Source organism: Eubalaena glacialis, chromosome 2 (genome assembly GCF_028564815.1).
Source record: "Eubalaena glacialis isolate mEubGla1 chromosome 2, mEubGla1.1.hap2.+ XY, whole genome shotgun sequence".
Taxonomy (NCBI): Eukaryota; Metazoa; Chordata; class Mammalia; order Artiodactyla; family Balaenidae; genus Eubalaena; species Eubalaena glacialis.
In genome coordinates this window covers 99,618,276-99,634,749 of record NC_083717.1, presented here as the reverse complement: position 1 = coordinate 99,634,749, position 16,474 = coordinate 99,618,276, and the positions used below count along the sequence as shown (strand labels likewise).

Genomic DNA, 16,474 nt, shown 5'->3' with positions numbered 1-16,474 from the left:
AGCAGGCAGATTCTCAACCACTGTGCCACCAGGGAAGCCCAATCATATGATTTTTTTAATACTTTTTTTAATGTTTTATTTATTTTATTTTATTTTTATTTATTTTTGGTTGTGTTGGGTCTTCATTGCTGTGCGCAGGCTTTCTCTAGTTGCGGTGAGCGGGGGCTACTCTTTGTTTTGGTGCGCGGGCTTCTCAGTGCGGTGGTTTCCCTTGTCGTGGAGCACGGGGTCTAGTTGTGCAGGCTTCAGGAGTTGTGGCTCTCGGGCTATAGAGCGCAGGCTCAGTAGTTGTGGCCTATGAGCTTAGTTGCTCCGCGGCATGTGGGATCTTCCCAGACCAGGGCTCAGACCCGTGTCCCCTGCATTGACAGGCGGATTCTTAACCACTGCACCACCAGGGAAGCCCATCATATGATTTTTATTCTTCAGGTTGTTAATGTGGTGTGTCACACTGATTGATTTGTAGTTATTGCAAAAATACACAAACAACGAAAGATCAGAAAAAGAAATTAAGGAAAAAAATCATTTACCATCACATCAATAAGAATAAAATACCTTGGAATAAACCTACCTAAGGAGGCAGAAAATCTGTACTCTGAAAACTATAAGACACTGACACTGATGAAAGAAATTGAAGACGACACAAATGGATGGAAAGATATACTGTGTTCTTGGACTGGAAGAATCAATATTGTTGAAATGACTGTACTGCCCAAGGCAATCTACAGATTCATTGCAATGGCATTTTTCACAGAACTAGAACGAAAACAATTTAAATTTGTGTGGAAACACAAAAGACCCTGAATAGCCAAAGCAATCTTAAGAAAGAAAAATGGAGCTGGAGGAATCAGGCTCCCTGACTTCAGTTTATACTACAGAGTTAACAGTAATCAAAATAGTATGGTACTGGCACAAAAACAATAATATAGATCAATTGAACAGGATAGAAACCCCAGAAATAAACCCACGCACCTATGGTCAATTAATCTATGAGAAAGGAGGCAAGAATATACAATGGAGAAAAGACAGTGTCTTCAATAAGTGGTGCTGGGAAAACTGGACAGCTATATGTAGAAGAATGAAATTAAAAGTTCTCTAACACCATATGCAAAAATAAACTCAAAATGGATTAAAGACCTAAATGTATGACCAGATACTATAAAACTCCTAGAGGGAAACACAGGGAGGTCACTCTTTGACGTAAATTGCAGCAATATCTTTTTAGATATGTCTCCTAGATTAATGGAAATAAAAACAAAAATAAACGGGACCGGACTTCCCTGGTGGCACAGTGGTTAAGAATCTGCCTGCCAATGCAAGGGACACGGGTTCGAGCCCTGGTCCAGGAAGACCCCACATGCCACAGAGCAACTAAGCCCGTGCGCCACAACTACTGAGCTTGCGTGCCTAGAGCCTGCATGCGACAACTACTGAGCTCACGTGCTGCAACTACGGAAGCCCACGCACTTAGAGCCTGTGCTCCACAACAAGAGAAGCCACCGCAATGAGAAGCCCGCGCACAGCAATGAAGAGTAGCCCCTGCTCACCCCAACTAGAGAAAGCCCACGTGCAGCAACAAAGACCCAAAGCAGCCAAAAATTTTAAAAAGTAAATAAATTAAAAAAAATAAAAAATAAACGGGACCTAATTGAACTTAAAAGCTTTTGCACAGGAAAGGAAACCATAAACAAAACAAAAAGACAACCTACAGAATGGGAGATAATATTTGCAAATGATGCGACTGACGAAGGATTAATTTCCAAAATATACAAACAGCTCATACAATTCAATTAAAAACACCCAATCAAAAAATGGGCAGATGACCTAAATAGACATTTCTCCAAAGAAGACATACAGATGGCCAACAGGCACATGAAAAAATGCTCAACATTGCTAATTATTAGAGAACTGCAAATCAAAACTGCAATGAGGTATCACCTCACACCAGTCAGAATGGCCATCATGAAAAAGTCTGCAAATAACAAATGCTGGAGAAGGTGTGGAGAAAAAGGAACCCTCCTACACTGTTGGTGGGAATGTAAATTGGTGCAGCCACTATGGAAACAGTATGGAGTTTCCTTTCAAACCTAAAAATCGAGTTACCATATGATCCAACAATCCCACTCCTGGACATTTGTCCAGAGAAAACTATAATTTGAAAAGATACACGCACCCCAGTTTTCACAGCAGCACTATTTACAATAGCCAAGACATGGAAGCAACCTAAATGTCCATCGTCAGATGAATGGTTAAAGAAGATGTGGTACATATATGCAATGGAATATTACTCAGCCATTAAAAAGAATGAAATAATGCCATTTGCAGCAACATGGATGGAGCTAGAGATTATCATAGTAAGTGAAGTAAGTCAGACAAAGAAAAATATATGATATCGCTTATATGTGGAATCTAAAAAAAACAGATACAAATGAACTTATTTACAAAACAGAAAGATACAGACATAGAAAACAAACATACAGTTACCAAAGGCGAAAGGGGGTTGAGATTAACATATACACACTACTGTATATGAGATAGATAGCCATCAAGGACTTACTGTATAGCACGGGGAACTATACTCAATATTTTGTAATAACCTTTAAGGAAAAAGAATCTGAAAACATATATATATATATAACTGAATCACTGTGCTGTACACCTGAAACTAACAAAACATTGTAAATCAATTCTACTTCAATAAAAAATTTTAAAAAGACTAAAGTCAAAAAAAACCCCAAAAGGTATGAGTCTGCATCCTGGCCTCAATAGTTACCATATATATGACATTGGGGAAAACATTTATTCCCTTTATTTTCAATACTGACACAAATAATAACACCTATATTATAAGCTATTATAAAATGTAAAAATGCTAATAATTATAAAAGCCCCTGATTTCACATTGTTTATTTTGCTTACTTTTATTAGATCTGCCAATGTATATACGTGATAAATATGCCTTGAATAAAATTAATGAATAATATTTAAAAATAATTGAAAGCATAAATGGATAGTTATTCTCTTCAGGATAAAAGGTGAGGTGGGTTTATTAGATAGTGGATGCAAGCAGCACAGGGAAGGCTTGAGAGGAAACAGCTGAGGTGAACCTATGTTTATGAGGATTTGGGGAGGAGAGGGACTCCTCGTTCACTGCTCAGTAAAAGAGGGACTTTAGAAGAAAAGAATGTCTGTTGGGAACTCATGAAGTTAAGAATCAGGTGTGGGTGGTATAAACTAATTTTCATCTACCAAGAGAAAAATTAAGAAATTCTGCAGGTGACTGCATTTCCTGTGGAAAGGGGCTGAGGTTGGAAAAGGTTCATGCAGGGCTTAGACAGAAGCAGGCTACCTGGGTGAGGGCTAAGTGGTGTCTGTGACCATGATGAGCACGGCTCAGGAAGCTGTAAGTCCAAAATGTCCTCGTTAATAAGCTATGTGGTTGACCGTCCTTATGGTGAGTGAGATGGAGGGGGTATGAACACAGACGGGATGGAGTTTATCAGAGCATAGGAAGATATAAGCAGGACATGTGGTGTTTGTATGTCCATTGTTTTCTAAGTGCCAGTGTTTGTATTATAGGCGAAGACTGAACACCAAACACCCCTTGGAGAAATCAAACGAGATTATCTAAAGGTACAGAGGAAAGTCAGTTCAGTGAGGATACACGGCAGACAGACCAGGGCAGAAGGAGGTGCAGACAGCCACCCCAAAATCCTTACCCACAGGGGCACCTAGATATGGTGAGGGAGGGAGGAAAGAGAAGTCATGTCTCAGCCACCTCCCTCCAAGTTCAGCGTTTTTACCTATGACCCTGGTAATGCCACCTCTGAGGTGTGGGGCCCTCGACTGACTCTGCTGCTGAGTAGACAGTAGGACCACAGGGTTTGTGCTCAGGCACAGACAAGGTCTCATGTATCACCCTCCACCTCCCCGTGCTAGCAAAGCTGTTCCAAGCACATTATCCAGACTCCTCTGTGGGGCAGGACAACAGGCTCTTCAGATTACAGGGTTTATGTCACAGTGTTTATACATGGACCACACGGCCAAGTGCAAATTCCCCTTAGTAACATGTAAGCATGGCAGTTCTGCAACTTCAAAAAATTTCCACTCGAGTAGCTTTAAATTGATAGCCATTTTTCTTGGAGATAATCAGAAAAAGGAAGTGGAGTTTGGGAATTAAAAAGAGTGGAGAGCAGAGAAGGAGTAGAGGTTTTCTGCAGTGCAGCTATGGGAGACATGAAGAAAGCCAATGCATTAGTCTGTGTTTTGGCCGTGTTTACAGGGCAGGAGCCAGAACGTATATAAAAGTTGCCCATCCTGTGTGCTCTGGTGAGGAGCTGCCATAGGCAGAGCTAAAGTGATAGAACCCTTAACTTCGGGGCTCGAGAGCTAACCTGCTCAGGTCCGCTAGGGAAGTTAAAATAGATCTTCCAGAGCTTTCCCACATGAGGATTACCCATTATCCCATGTCTCCAAGGCCAGAGTGGAGTTCAGAGACACAGATCATGACATCAGAAAGGAACCAAACATTTGGGCAGAGGAATAAACAGAAAATATGTACATTATAGCAGGAAAGTAAAATATATTTATAAACATCTTTTTGATAACTGCAAATGAGGGAGAATCTGGTGTGCAGGGGATAGAAGATGGAAGGAATTGAACAGTGCTCAATTGTGCAAATTCAAGATGCATAACATATTTCTGGTGTTAGCTTTATTTTAGTTGTTATTTTTTCCCTTAGTTTGGTGAAGTAAATATTGTACACGTTTTCGTGTGTTTACTACAACTTTGGTTCTTCCTCGCCACTTCTGTACTAAAATTCTGTTTCTCAACTGCAAATTGTCCTACTATGGGTGTCTTCTGAACACATAACCCTCAAAGATGGGGAGTGGCTACTATAACCTACATAACTGTTCTTGCCCTGGGCTACGGTGGCCATCTTCTCACTAGCTCCTCTCTATCCAAGTTGCAGCTGGCTCCTAAACGGATGACTTTGCCTTAATGAGGTTGTTCAGTAAATGCCTGTGAGGACATATTGCCATAGGAGACCCTGGGCTAAAAGAGCTCAGCTCTGGCTGAGTAGATAATGCTGTGGGCTAAGCACTAGCCAAACCCACACATTTGTGACGGATTCCAAGGTCCCATTTAAACTTTAAAAGAAAGGCCCTGAAATAATGGCAGTTCTGTGAAATGAAGACAGAATTATTATATGAATAAATTATTTACTTGATATATATTTCAGGAAGAAAATCTTATTTTCAAATCAAAATACTCTCTACTAAGTCAAATATACTTTTGATATAATTCAAGATAATATTCAAATTACCCTAAGTTTTGGACAAGTTTTTCTCTTCCTAGCAACTATAAAAGCAAAAAACAGGGCTTCCCTGGTAGCGCAGTGGTTGAGAATCTGCCTGCCAATGCAGGGGACATGGGTTCGAGCCCTGGTCTGGGAAGATCGCACATGCTGCGGAGCAACTGGGCCCATGAGCTACAACTACTGAGCCTGCGCGTCTGGAGCCTGTGCTCCACAACAAGAGAGGCCGCGATAGTGAGAGGCCCACGCACCGCGATGAAGAGTGACCACCGCTTGCCGCAACTAGAGAAAGCCCTCGCACAGAAACGAAGACCCAACACAGCCAAAAATAAATATTAAAAAAAAAAAATCAAAAAACAAAAATCCAGATGCTTCTATTTCTATTCCAGGGAATTAATTTGACCAACTAGCCAAAATTTTGTCCTGTATGGAAACATCATGCTATACAAAGGACTGAAATTCTTATTAATTAATAGATTTCAGGCCTCTAGCTTTCTTACCTTCCACTACCTCATTCTATAATTAAAGCAGAAAGTAAGTAATTTGTATACTCTTTATTCACAAACTCGGATCTACAAATTTTAAGTGCTTAGAGGACAAGCAGAATACTATTTTTCTGCTCTGACCTTTAGAGCTTTTGTGTGTATCATAAAGCACATTGGTCTGTCCATATGTTTTGAGGAATTACTGGTCAATTAAAAACTTGAACCCAAACTTCAACTCAGTTAAATGTTAGTTAATAAAGAGCTACCATTTAAAATCAATGTGTTCTTTAGGGGGCGCCAACATCTCAGTTATCCTGAGACAGAGGCTCTGACTTGGCAAAGAACAAAATAGGCAAGACAGAAGTGATACACACAGCAAGCCAAGTGTGACTAAGGACAAGCAATTTAAAACAAGATCACTTACGAAAATTAGGCTTTATCTAACTGGAGTAAATCAGGAAAGTGAAGAAGGGAAGGTTGGTGATGAACTAGGGATGCCAGCCCAGAAGTCTCCTGACATTAAGGAGAACAGTAGAGACCTCCTTCCCACAATGCGGGCCGGCCTGTAACACCAGGTAAGGGAGATGTTACATTGACTGACTGACTGACTGACTGACTGACTGAGAGAGGGAGGATTTCTCACCACTGAGGAGAGACCAAGTGAGTTCCCAGGCTCAGAAGGGACAGTGGGTAGTATAAGATGCCTGATCCCTGGGAGTCATTATTCTTCTTGAAATGTGACTGAGGTCAAAAGACATCTCCAACGATGGCAAACATATTGTCTCTTCAAAATGGAAAGTAGCCAGGAAATAAGTCCTTAGGTGGTAAAGAAGAAGCCACCCTCCCATTCTGAGTTTAAAGAACTCACACACCTGTGGTCAGGTTCAAGATTGATGAGTACTAGGAATACAGGGGAGACAATCGATGGAATATTTGGTACCAAAATTTTATAAACACTTGCCTTGTGCAGACCTGTTCTGCGCCTGTGACTTACACTCCATCAATTCTACCACGTTTTCCCTGTCCTTTGCCCTCTAATATCCTTACCCAGGTTTGATACTGAGGTCACTGCAAGAGAAAAAGAATCTTTGTAACAAAGAGATCTGACTGTAACCACCCTAAGCTGATCAAATTTAGTATCACTGATATGGGACCACCTTCCCTGGTCTCTTGATGTGATGCAATGTGAAGTGCCTAGGACTAACAGGGAAGTATTATTACAAAACAATTAACCTGAATCGAATAGAGCCTATAGACCTAGTGTTCAGTTTATAAGCAATACCGGGAATAGAAGAATATGTTCAATGACACCATAATGAGACACTGAGAGAGATTTGGAATGTGGGACATCCTGTAAGACAACTGATGTGGTCTCTTCAGAAGGTCAAGGTCATGGGGAAAAAGGGGGGACGACTGCTCTTCTAACTTTCTTGTTCATTTGAACTTTTCTTACTAGAAAGTTGGAAAAATATTTTCTTGTCGATCATTAGAGTCTCTCCCTTCCATGCATCCTCAACTCCCTTGACCCTCTGCTTACTTTGTCCTAATTGCCTGGTAAAACCTCAACCCTGGCTAAATCCAACTCTCAGCTTAGCTTACTCTGTGCTTGCACCTGGCAGCTGAATGGGGCCAGGGGAGAAACTATACATGCACATGGACACACACACACACACACACACACACACACACACACACTGGCAGGCCTCAGTTAAATTCAAGTGGGCCCTTAATGTAGCTGGCAATTCTACTACATTTCCCAAGTCCAGTCACTCTCTCGCTTTCCTGGATAACTGTTATATCCTGTCTCCTCTGTCCCCCAGTGTTGTACTTCTCACCTTTATTTCAACTACAGACTTCATTTCCTATTTTATTGAGAAAACAGAAGCAACTGGAACCTCTGCAAGTCCAACCACCAGGATCAGTGCCCATATATTCAACCTTCCCTCCTGTTACTGTGGATGAACTTCCAGGTCCCTTTTCAAGGCCACGTCCACTTGTTACCTGGACCCCCTTGTCATCTCACCTGGCACACTCCTCCTGTCTGCTGCATCAACACTTTCCTCTGTAACTCATCATTTCCATCAAAACACATATGTCGTAATATCTCGTATCTTAACAAATAAAAACTCCTTGAACCAAACATCCCTTTCAGCTCTGTTCCATTTCTCTGCCTCCTTTATGGCAAACTCCTGGAAAGAGTGTCTATACCTGCTGCCTCCAATTCTTCTCTCCCCATTCTCTACAGTGGTCAGACTTTTGCCCCCAGCACTCCATTGAAGCTGCTCTTGTCAAGGTCACCCATGACCTCCCTGGTGCTAAATGCAATGCTCACATCTCTGTCCAGTCATGTGGCACTATCTGGAGAGTTGACAATTCCATCCTCACTGACATGCATTCTCACCTGGCTTTCAGACCACCACACTCTCCTGGTTTTCCCTTCTCTGTGTGGCTGTCCTTCTCAGCTTCCTTTGCTAGTTTCTGACCTTCCTTCTTAACTTCCTGTTCAGCGGTAATAGGCAAGTCAAGTCAAAATATCTGAAATGGAATCTTGATTTCTCCCCATCCCAAAGTTGCTCCACCCACCTTATCTTCTGTATAGCCCATGTCTACCTGCTAATAGTGTGGACAGCCATCCTGGTCTATCTGAGTTTTAGCTTAAAAATCCCACAACATGGGAAATCCTCTGGTCCCAAGTAAGCCAAGACAGTCATTCACCCTACTGCTATACTATGTTTTTCCCTTTTATTATCCGTGTATTGACACTGTAACAATATATTCCTCTACAAGGGTAGGGATTTGGGGCTGATTTGTTCATGATACCTGTTGTACATAATAAGTTCTTAATAAATATTTATTTAATGAATGAATGGAGAGCCAATAATGACTATGATAGATTAGGATCGTCCAGTGCTTAGTATAAATTCTCAATAGTGGATGCTTACAAAATAAATGAATGAATTCCCTGTAAATTTATACATGATTAAAACAGGTATACAAATACTATAACAATAATTAGTATTTAAATGGCTAACTGATGCGCAAATTTGACCCCAATTAGCATGTTAAGTTCTATCTCCCCTTTATGGATGCTACCCACATTCTCCTTTTTGATACTATTACAAACACTAATACATACACACAACATAAAGTGTCATGCGTAACGTCTGTAGACCCTCAGTAATTTAGAGCATCCCTGCCTGGGAATCGTGCACACTTTACGCACTTTAAGATGATCAGATGGAGCTCCCCCCAGAGCCCCCAGTTGCTCAGGCAGAATCCTGGCAGCACTCGTGCCTGACTTCCCCCCCCACCGAAGTTCTGCAGCCCCCCCCCCGACTTCAGAACTCAGCTGACTTGAAAGTTGGGGCATAATCTCAGCACAGTTGTAATGACTACAGATGTCAAACTTTTCAAAAGAGAAAAAATCTGGCAAACTATTCAAAGAAAAAGAAAAAGCTTTCTGAGGTCCAATGGGGTCTTTTCAAGAGGTACGGGTAGTTCTGGAAGGACCTGAAGAGCAGGCAAGGGAAGGAGATGGGGACAAACCTGTCCTATTCCCGTGGGGAGCTCAGGCCTTAACAACAAAATTGAATGGCTCAGAGGCAATTATAGAGAACACAGAGACTCCAACCAGAGAAAAGCCTATGAGGACAGAACAGGGAAAGAACTGGGAGAGCTGGGGGAAGGGCAGAGTGGGATGTTGTCCAGGTCCTCAGCGTGAATCAGCACCTGACCCTGTCAGGGTGGCTAAGGTCACTTTCCTAACTAAGATAGCAGAGTGATCAGATGCCACCTGTGCTGTAACGAGGGTCCTATTTCAGGAATTGCCTTTGGGGTTCCTGGGAATTTGTCTGGTGATCTAAGTATCTAGTGGCTAAGAGCAAGTTCTGTCCTGGTCCTCTGGTCCTTTCTCACGTGCTTCATTCTTCCCTCCAGGTCTAGTCTTGCACTCCCACCACCTGAGCTACACTTAAGGGTAAGAAAATTAGACAGAACCCCTCCAACCTGCTTAGGTGTTTCCCCAACCCCAGGGAAAGGCCCCCTGCCCCAGAAGCTTCTTACCTTCTCTCCTCCCTCAAGCTCTGCAGCACATTGGAATCACCTGGGGCTCTAAACACTACCGATGCCTGGGTCCACCCCATCAAGAGACTGTAACAGTTGGGTTGTGGCCTGGGCAGTGGGGTTTTGAACAGCTCCCTGGGTGACTTTAATGTGCAGCCCGGGTGAGAAGCACTGCTCTAGATCCTGAGCTGCAGGCGTCATCCTTTTGGATGAATATCCTGCAGGTCCCTTTGCCTGTATCTGAGGGAAAGGGGTGACAGGGAAGGCAGACACTGACTTGAGGAGGGCTGGAAGGCAACTTGCTGTGCTGGGGGATCCAAGAGCAGAAGGCAGTGTCCCAGTCCTCCAAGCCCAATCGCCATCTGTTCCAGGACATTTTTGAGGCTCTAGTCAGTTGTACAAGTGAGTAAAGTGTTGATTTTGAAAATGAGAGCATATCAAATTCACTTAAATTTGTCTAGGCAGAGTTCCATAGACCAAGAGAAGTAAAATCCAAGAGTAACTCTGGCCTCGCCATTAGAGCAGTGGATCTGAAACTGGAGTGTGCCTCAGAATCACCTGGAGGGCTCGTGGAAACAGATCGCTGGGCCCCGCCCCCAGATTTTCTTATTTAGTGGGTCAGGGTGGGACCCAAGGATGGGCATTTCTCACAAGTTCCCAGATAAGTGGATGCTGCTGGTTGGGGGCCACCGTCTGAGAACCACTGCACTGGGGTGTTTCACTGTGAACCCAATGAAATGACATTTTCACCTGAAGCTATTTATGGTTAGATGTGTAACATGGTCTGCCTTAGCTACTCTTCAAACTTTTACAACACCAAACTGAGTGAAATGAAAAAAAAAGACAAACAGGCAAAACCCGAGTTATTAGTTTGGTTGAAAATAACATTCTTGGATAGGTAGTAATATTTGGAAGGATAAGATGTTTTTTCTCCCCTGCTCCCTTCTTTCAAGTATTTGGTTCAGAGAATTGGGCTTTGAGTTCACCATGGTATTTTCAGAAATGATGTATATCATCATGGCCTTAAAAAAAAAATCAAGGCAGTTTCCAGAAATGCTTCACTTACTTCTGTGCAATAGTGTGTGTATCTGAAGAAACAATTCTAATAAATCAGTAAAACACCCTGGTCAGTCTTAGTTTGTGGGTAAATCTCTGTCAGGGATTATAAATATAAAAACTCATTAATGAGACATTTTGGCAGATAGCTTTGCTAAAAATCTAGCAAAGATAGCTGAACATCTATGATATGTGCTCTCTTTTAAACTCTTCATTTTCCATGATCAATCAGTAAGAAAACTAATATTTCACAAAGCTAGTTCTTCAGTCAATGCATATTTTGTTAACCCTGGAGTAAATTCAGTCTGCTAAAGTTATCTGGAAAATATTAAGTGCATGGGCAGCAGGAGAATACCATTTCTTTTAATAGGCAATATTGTTCCTAATTTATATAAAATCACTCAGCAAGGACACTGGCACACAGTCACCAATAGGAGAGCAGAGTATGAATGGCTTCTTCATCTGCTGTCTATCCTCCCAGAGTTTCTCAGTAGCCTGGCATTAGAAACACATCAGCGAATTGATACAGTCAGAATTTTTTTCCTCAGGTGTTTTTTGTTGTTGTTGTTATTATTGCTTGTTTGTTTGTTTTGATGCTTACTTGTACAGCTAAGACCAAAATCTTAGGAAATAGGAAAGCCTAAAAGGTAATACCTCTCCCTCAAGTGTGTTTTGTCAAAACCAAATCACCTGTATTCTAAGTTTCCACATTCACTGCTCAGAGAGATTTTGAGTATTTTTCAGTCTTCCCAGAGTTCTTTATATGTACCTCTGGCTTCAAGTAAGACCCAATTATTCTACTTGTCTCAAATGTTAGATTTTTACCTGGGAATCACTCATCTTTATTTAAGTAATGAAAACATAACTTTGGAAACAAAGATGGCAAAATATCAAAATAAGTTTGTTTTTTAATAGGAAATATCCCAGCCTTGATTTTTAAAATATGTCACTGATTATTAACAGACTTACTTGCTAATAATGAGGGTTTCCTCTCCACATATCCAGACTCTCATGAATTCTCCATACGTCTTATTGTAGTAATTGCAGGCACTGCCGATCCCCATCCAGAGGAACCTGCAGTGGGAAATGAGGGGCCCAATTCCCAGAAAATAGCCAGGACCTAGGAAAGTCATCAGATTACAATCAATATTTCCGTAACACCAAAAAGACAAAGTACTTTAAATTACTGTTGTTCTTATTCCTTTATATCTACATGTCCTTTTACATCTTCTGATGTATATAGGTGAATCACATACACAAAATGATTAAAACAACAACACAAGTTAACATGAGGCTCTTCACAGCTCTATGAGTAAAAAGGTGTCCAGTTGACACCACACCAGTTCCATTTGGTCTCAATCACTTCTGTCTGAACAAACTGGAATAGGTGTCTAGTCTATTCTTGCTTTGTTAAACGGTGTCTATGGGTTTCAAATACAAGTCAATCAGTCCCTCTGGTAACAGGCATGAAAACCAGGACAAGTGACAAGTTGACAGATCTGTCTGGCTGCTAGTTTTGTCTGAAAACTGCGTTTGAAAGCACCAGTCAACGGAGTGGGTGGATTTGAATTAATTTGTGGTTTTGTTGTCATCTTTTTAACTGTGAGAAACATGGCCTGCAAAGACAATGTCCAAACAAAAAGCATGCATTCCTTTTTTATTTCCTTCAAAAAGGATTTGGTTTAAGAAGAGAATATTAAGCTAAATCTCATTAGGCAAAATAAAGCTAAGCATTGAGGAATGAGGCAGTGTGTCTGATCTGTGTCTAGACTGGTCTTGAGTCCAGTGATGTGGTTTTAGTGAAGAGCCGTGGCCCTTACACCCTTGCTGACGCAGGCGATGACAGAATTGTGAAGACTGTGAATCTGGTGAGCAGCCAGGGGAGTTGCTGTTGCTTGTATCAGAGAACAAACTTGGTAGCTTGATTTTAGTGGTGGTGGTGGTGAAAAGTTCATCAAAAGCTTGTTGGAATGGTTTTAGGACTTTCATTGTAAAGTTATACCATTTCTGTATCTTACTCCTTTAATTCCATTCTGTCAGTGAAATAGTCCTGGAGCCAAAACTCACACAACTGTCTGAGACAGTACAGTGCTATAATAATTTAGATAATCTAAGTTTTTGTTTTGTTTTGTTTTGTTTTCTTTGGCTGTGCAGCATGGCTTGCAGGATCCCAGTTCCCTGATTGAACGTGGGCCATGGCAGTGAAAGCTAGGGATCCTAACCATTAGGCTACCAGTGAACTCCTTAGATAATCTGACTTTTTGCATGACTCATGTAAAGTGGAAGTTCAGTCCCAAATTTGGCAAACAGGGTTTACTCCTTAACTTTGCATTAGCAGGATTAATGTAGCAAATACTACCAGGTTCTTTTGTCTTTAAAGTTCTTTGTTAATGTCTACAGAACCAATATAAGAATTTGAGTTCTTTGGATCAAGGGTTCTTAATCTTAAGATGTTCTCATAACACTACATTATACAGTTATATAGTCAGATGACTGACTTTATATTAAACTAATTTCATTGAGTTCTCAAAAAGAATTAAGCTGATTTGATTGTGTACATATTTCCTTAAAATGTAATCAGACATACTGACCTTTTATCAATACAAATATGCATAATAACAAAATACTTTGTATTTACAGCTTGAAACATTGTAGATCCTCAATAAATGTTTCCTGAATGAATTTTTACCATTTATTAGACATGTGTAAAGAATGAAGTTTTAAATGTCATCCTTATTTAGAATACTTTAGGTGTATTTACATTTTGATAAAAATGGGAAAATATCTTATATCTCATACATTTAATCCATGTGAAGTCAAACACCAGTCTATTTGGGAATACACTTTTTCAACAAACATTTACTTCATATACTACGGCCATGAGGAACAAAGACATACAAATGAAAGGCTGCACTTTCCATGTTTTATCTAAATGTTTGTTGCTCTGTGGAAAGTCTTAGTATTTGGAAACCGCCAATCAAATTTAAAACATGACAGTGAAGAGCTGTATCTGTTGAAAAAGGGAGATTGTGATGAACTCTGCTAAGGCTGAGAACCAGAGTTTTTTTAACCATAAGAGAATCAGAGTTTGAGTCTTTAGCAGTCAATCGTATTTCAACTTAATTCATCCAACAAACCCTGAAACCCTACTAGGTATAGACACTAGCTCCAAGTTAGGGACCCATGATGGTATGGTAAGTATAACTAGGTCCCCATCAGATCCTGGGCAGGGAAAAGAAATGTGAAAAAAAGCACAAAATCAAATAATTATCACACAATATGATCCTTTCAGTTAACGTGTATATCTTATACCTTCCGGTTGGAGAGAAGAATGCTCTAGGGGGGGAGAAATTTTGGTAGAATATTAGGGAAATACTCTGGTTGTGTCCACATTACACTGCTCTCTGCTTCTCAGATTTGGGAATGCTCATCTAGGCATGTGTGAGTGCAGGAGTCTCTTGCACACCCTCCGGGGAGCAGTAAATACGTCACTGCATTTTTGTGCAGAGATGGCCTCCATGAAGCCAGCAGCTGGGGCCTCCCACCCTCTGTCCTAATCACGAAGCTGTTACGTTCCATGCTGGGTGTATACCCTAGAGAATCCAGTGCACACGAATGTTCATAGCAGCACTGTTCACAATAGCCCCAAGCTGGAGACACCCTAAATGTCCATCAACAGTAGAATGGGAGATTAAACCATGGGGTGTTCATATAACTGCATACCATATGAACTGCAGCTGCATGCCACAACCTGGATGAAACCCACAGGCAAAAAAGTGAGCAAAAAAGCAAGATAGAAGAATAATGTAGGATTCTATTGCTAAAGCATGTAAAACCAGGCAAAACTAAAGTACATTGTTTGGAATATGAAATTAGGTGAAAAATCTATAAAAAAGCAGGGGAGCGATCGTTAAGAAATAGAAGGTTGTTTACTTCTGGGGATGAGAGACGGTATGATTGAAAAGGCACAAGAGGAGTTTCTAGGATGCTAACATGCTACTTCTTGTCCTGGTCTGTGATGACATGTTTATTTGTGCATTTTCTGTAAAACAGATTTTTAATGGGCAAAGGAGACTATTGCCATGTCCTTTTTTTCCAGTGCTCCCATAAAGAATGTGGTGCCCAGGGCAGAGAGGGCCTCTGGGGGAGAGGACCCACGTGCAAGGTTGGGCATCGCCCTGTATCCTTGGGGAAGGGAGAGCTGCCAGGTGCCAGGTAACTATAATCCTGGCAGAGATCAGTGAACTGGGGCGGTTTCCCCAAATTGAAGCTTACAAAACCCCCAAATAGGAATGATTCGTTCCTCTCCGAACCCTCACGGCCCTCGCTGGCACTAAGTCCTCTGCCTGTGTGTGTCACCTTTGCACACTCCTCGAGCCCCCTGTCCCCATCACCTGATAATGCAGGACCTCTCAGTAAGTGTGGGTTTAAGAAGCTTAGATTTGAGTCCCAGTTTCATCACTTACTAGTTATGGACACCTAGCCTCTTTAAGTCTCAGTTTCTTCATCTGTAAAATAGGCATCAACACACTCAACTCACCAGAGTGCCCAGAGGTTCACAAGAGAAAGTGGGTGTGAAACTGCTTTGAAAACTGTAACTTACTAGAGGGCTTTGGCTCGTTGTACCCTCTCAACTGTTTGGCTTCACTGACCCTGAGATTCCCCATATGTATAAAGCTAAGAACCCAGAGAGCCAGTGCTTGGAGGGATCTGGCAAAAGGAGTTCAGAAGTATTGGTCAGCAAGACCCATCCAACAAGGCCAGTGTCCTCACCTTCCCTTCCCCAACCAGGAGTCGCGGAATCTCAGCCTGGGCCAGAGGTTTCTAGAACTAGAAGGTTCTGACCAGACCTCACATTTTCCCAAGGAAAGCATGGAACTAGAAGCTCGCTGGTAGCAAAATGATCATCTACCTGGGATTTAGGTCTTCCTGGTGGTTCCCCTATTGCCACTCTCCTTCCAGTTGAGATGCTGGCAAGCCATCTCCCTTCTGTGGCTTTAACCCCTCCCCCGTGAAATGAGGAGTTTGAACTCCATAGTTACTCATACTTGTTACAACGGTTTGCCTGGACAAGGCAGAGCCCTTCTCTGAGGCTCAGTTTCCCCTTCTGTCAAATGAACGGGTTGGGCTCCATTCCGTGGCTCTCAACCACCTGGGAAGCTGTTAAAAAAACAAAAACTGCTCGGGAAAGCCACCTGGGAAGATGTTAAAAAAACAAAAACCCACATGGGGACCCTCCTCAGGCAGGGCTGAGAACCACAGGACTATGTGATAGTGTCATAGACTGTCAGTGTATGACAGCATGATGTCCCCAGCCCAGAGGTGGTGGACAGAGTGAGCTACCAGCTAGGCTCCTGGTCCAGGGCTTCAAGGATGCCAGTTCTTGTGTTTGCCCCTCCCCAAAGGTCCAGGGGAGTTTTACCATCACCTGCAACATAAACATCTGGGGGGACTTGTTAAAAAATACCTCCTCCCTCACCTTCACCATTCACGGACCCTGACTTGGGTGCCCACTGGGGGAGGAGAAATCCAGTGAGGAAGGAGCAGTGGTGGG

General features: G+C 41.9%; 1 protein-coding gene across 1 annotated transcript in view; it reads right to left on the bottom strand.

Annotated features, from left to right (window-relative positions):
- The window catches only part of LOC133085201 (aromatase), a 31,894-nt gene that overhangs the window by 14,228 nt on the left and 1,192 nt on the right, over positions 1–16,474 (bottom strand). Inside the window, exon 2 of the mRNA XM_061182133.1 lies at positions 11,890–12,040. Coding sequence (XP_061038116.1) covers positions 11,890–12,040 — 151 coding nt within the window. The remainder of the gene's footprint in view (positions 1–11,889; positions 12,041–16,474) is intronic.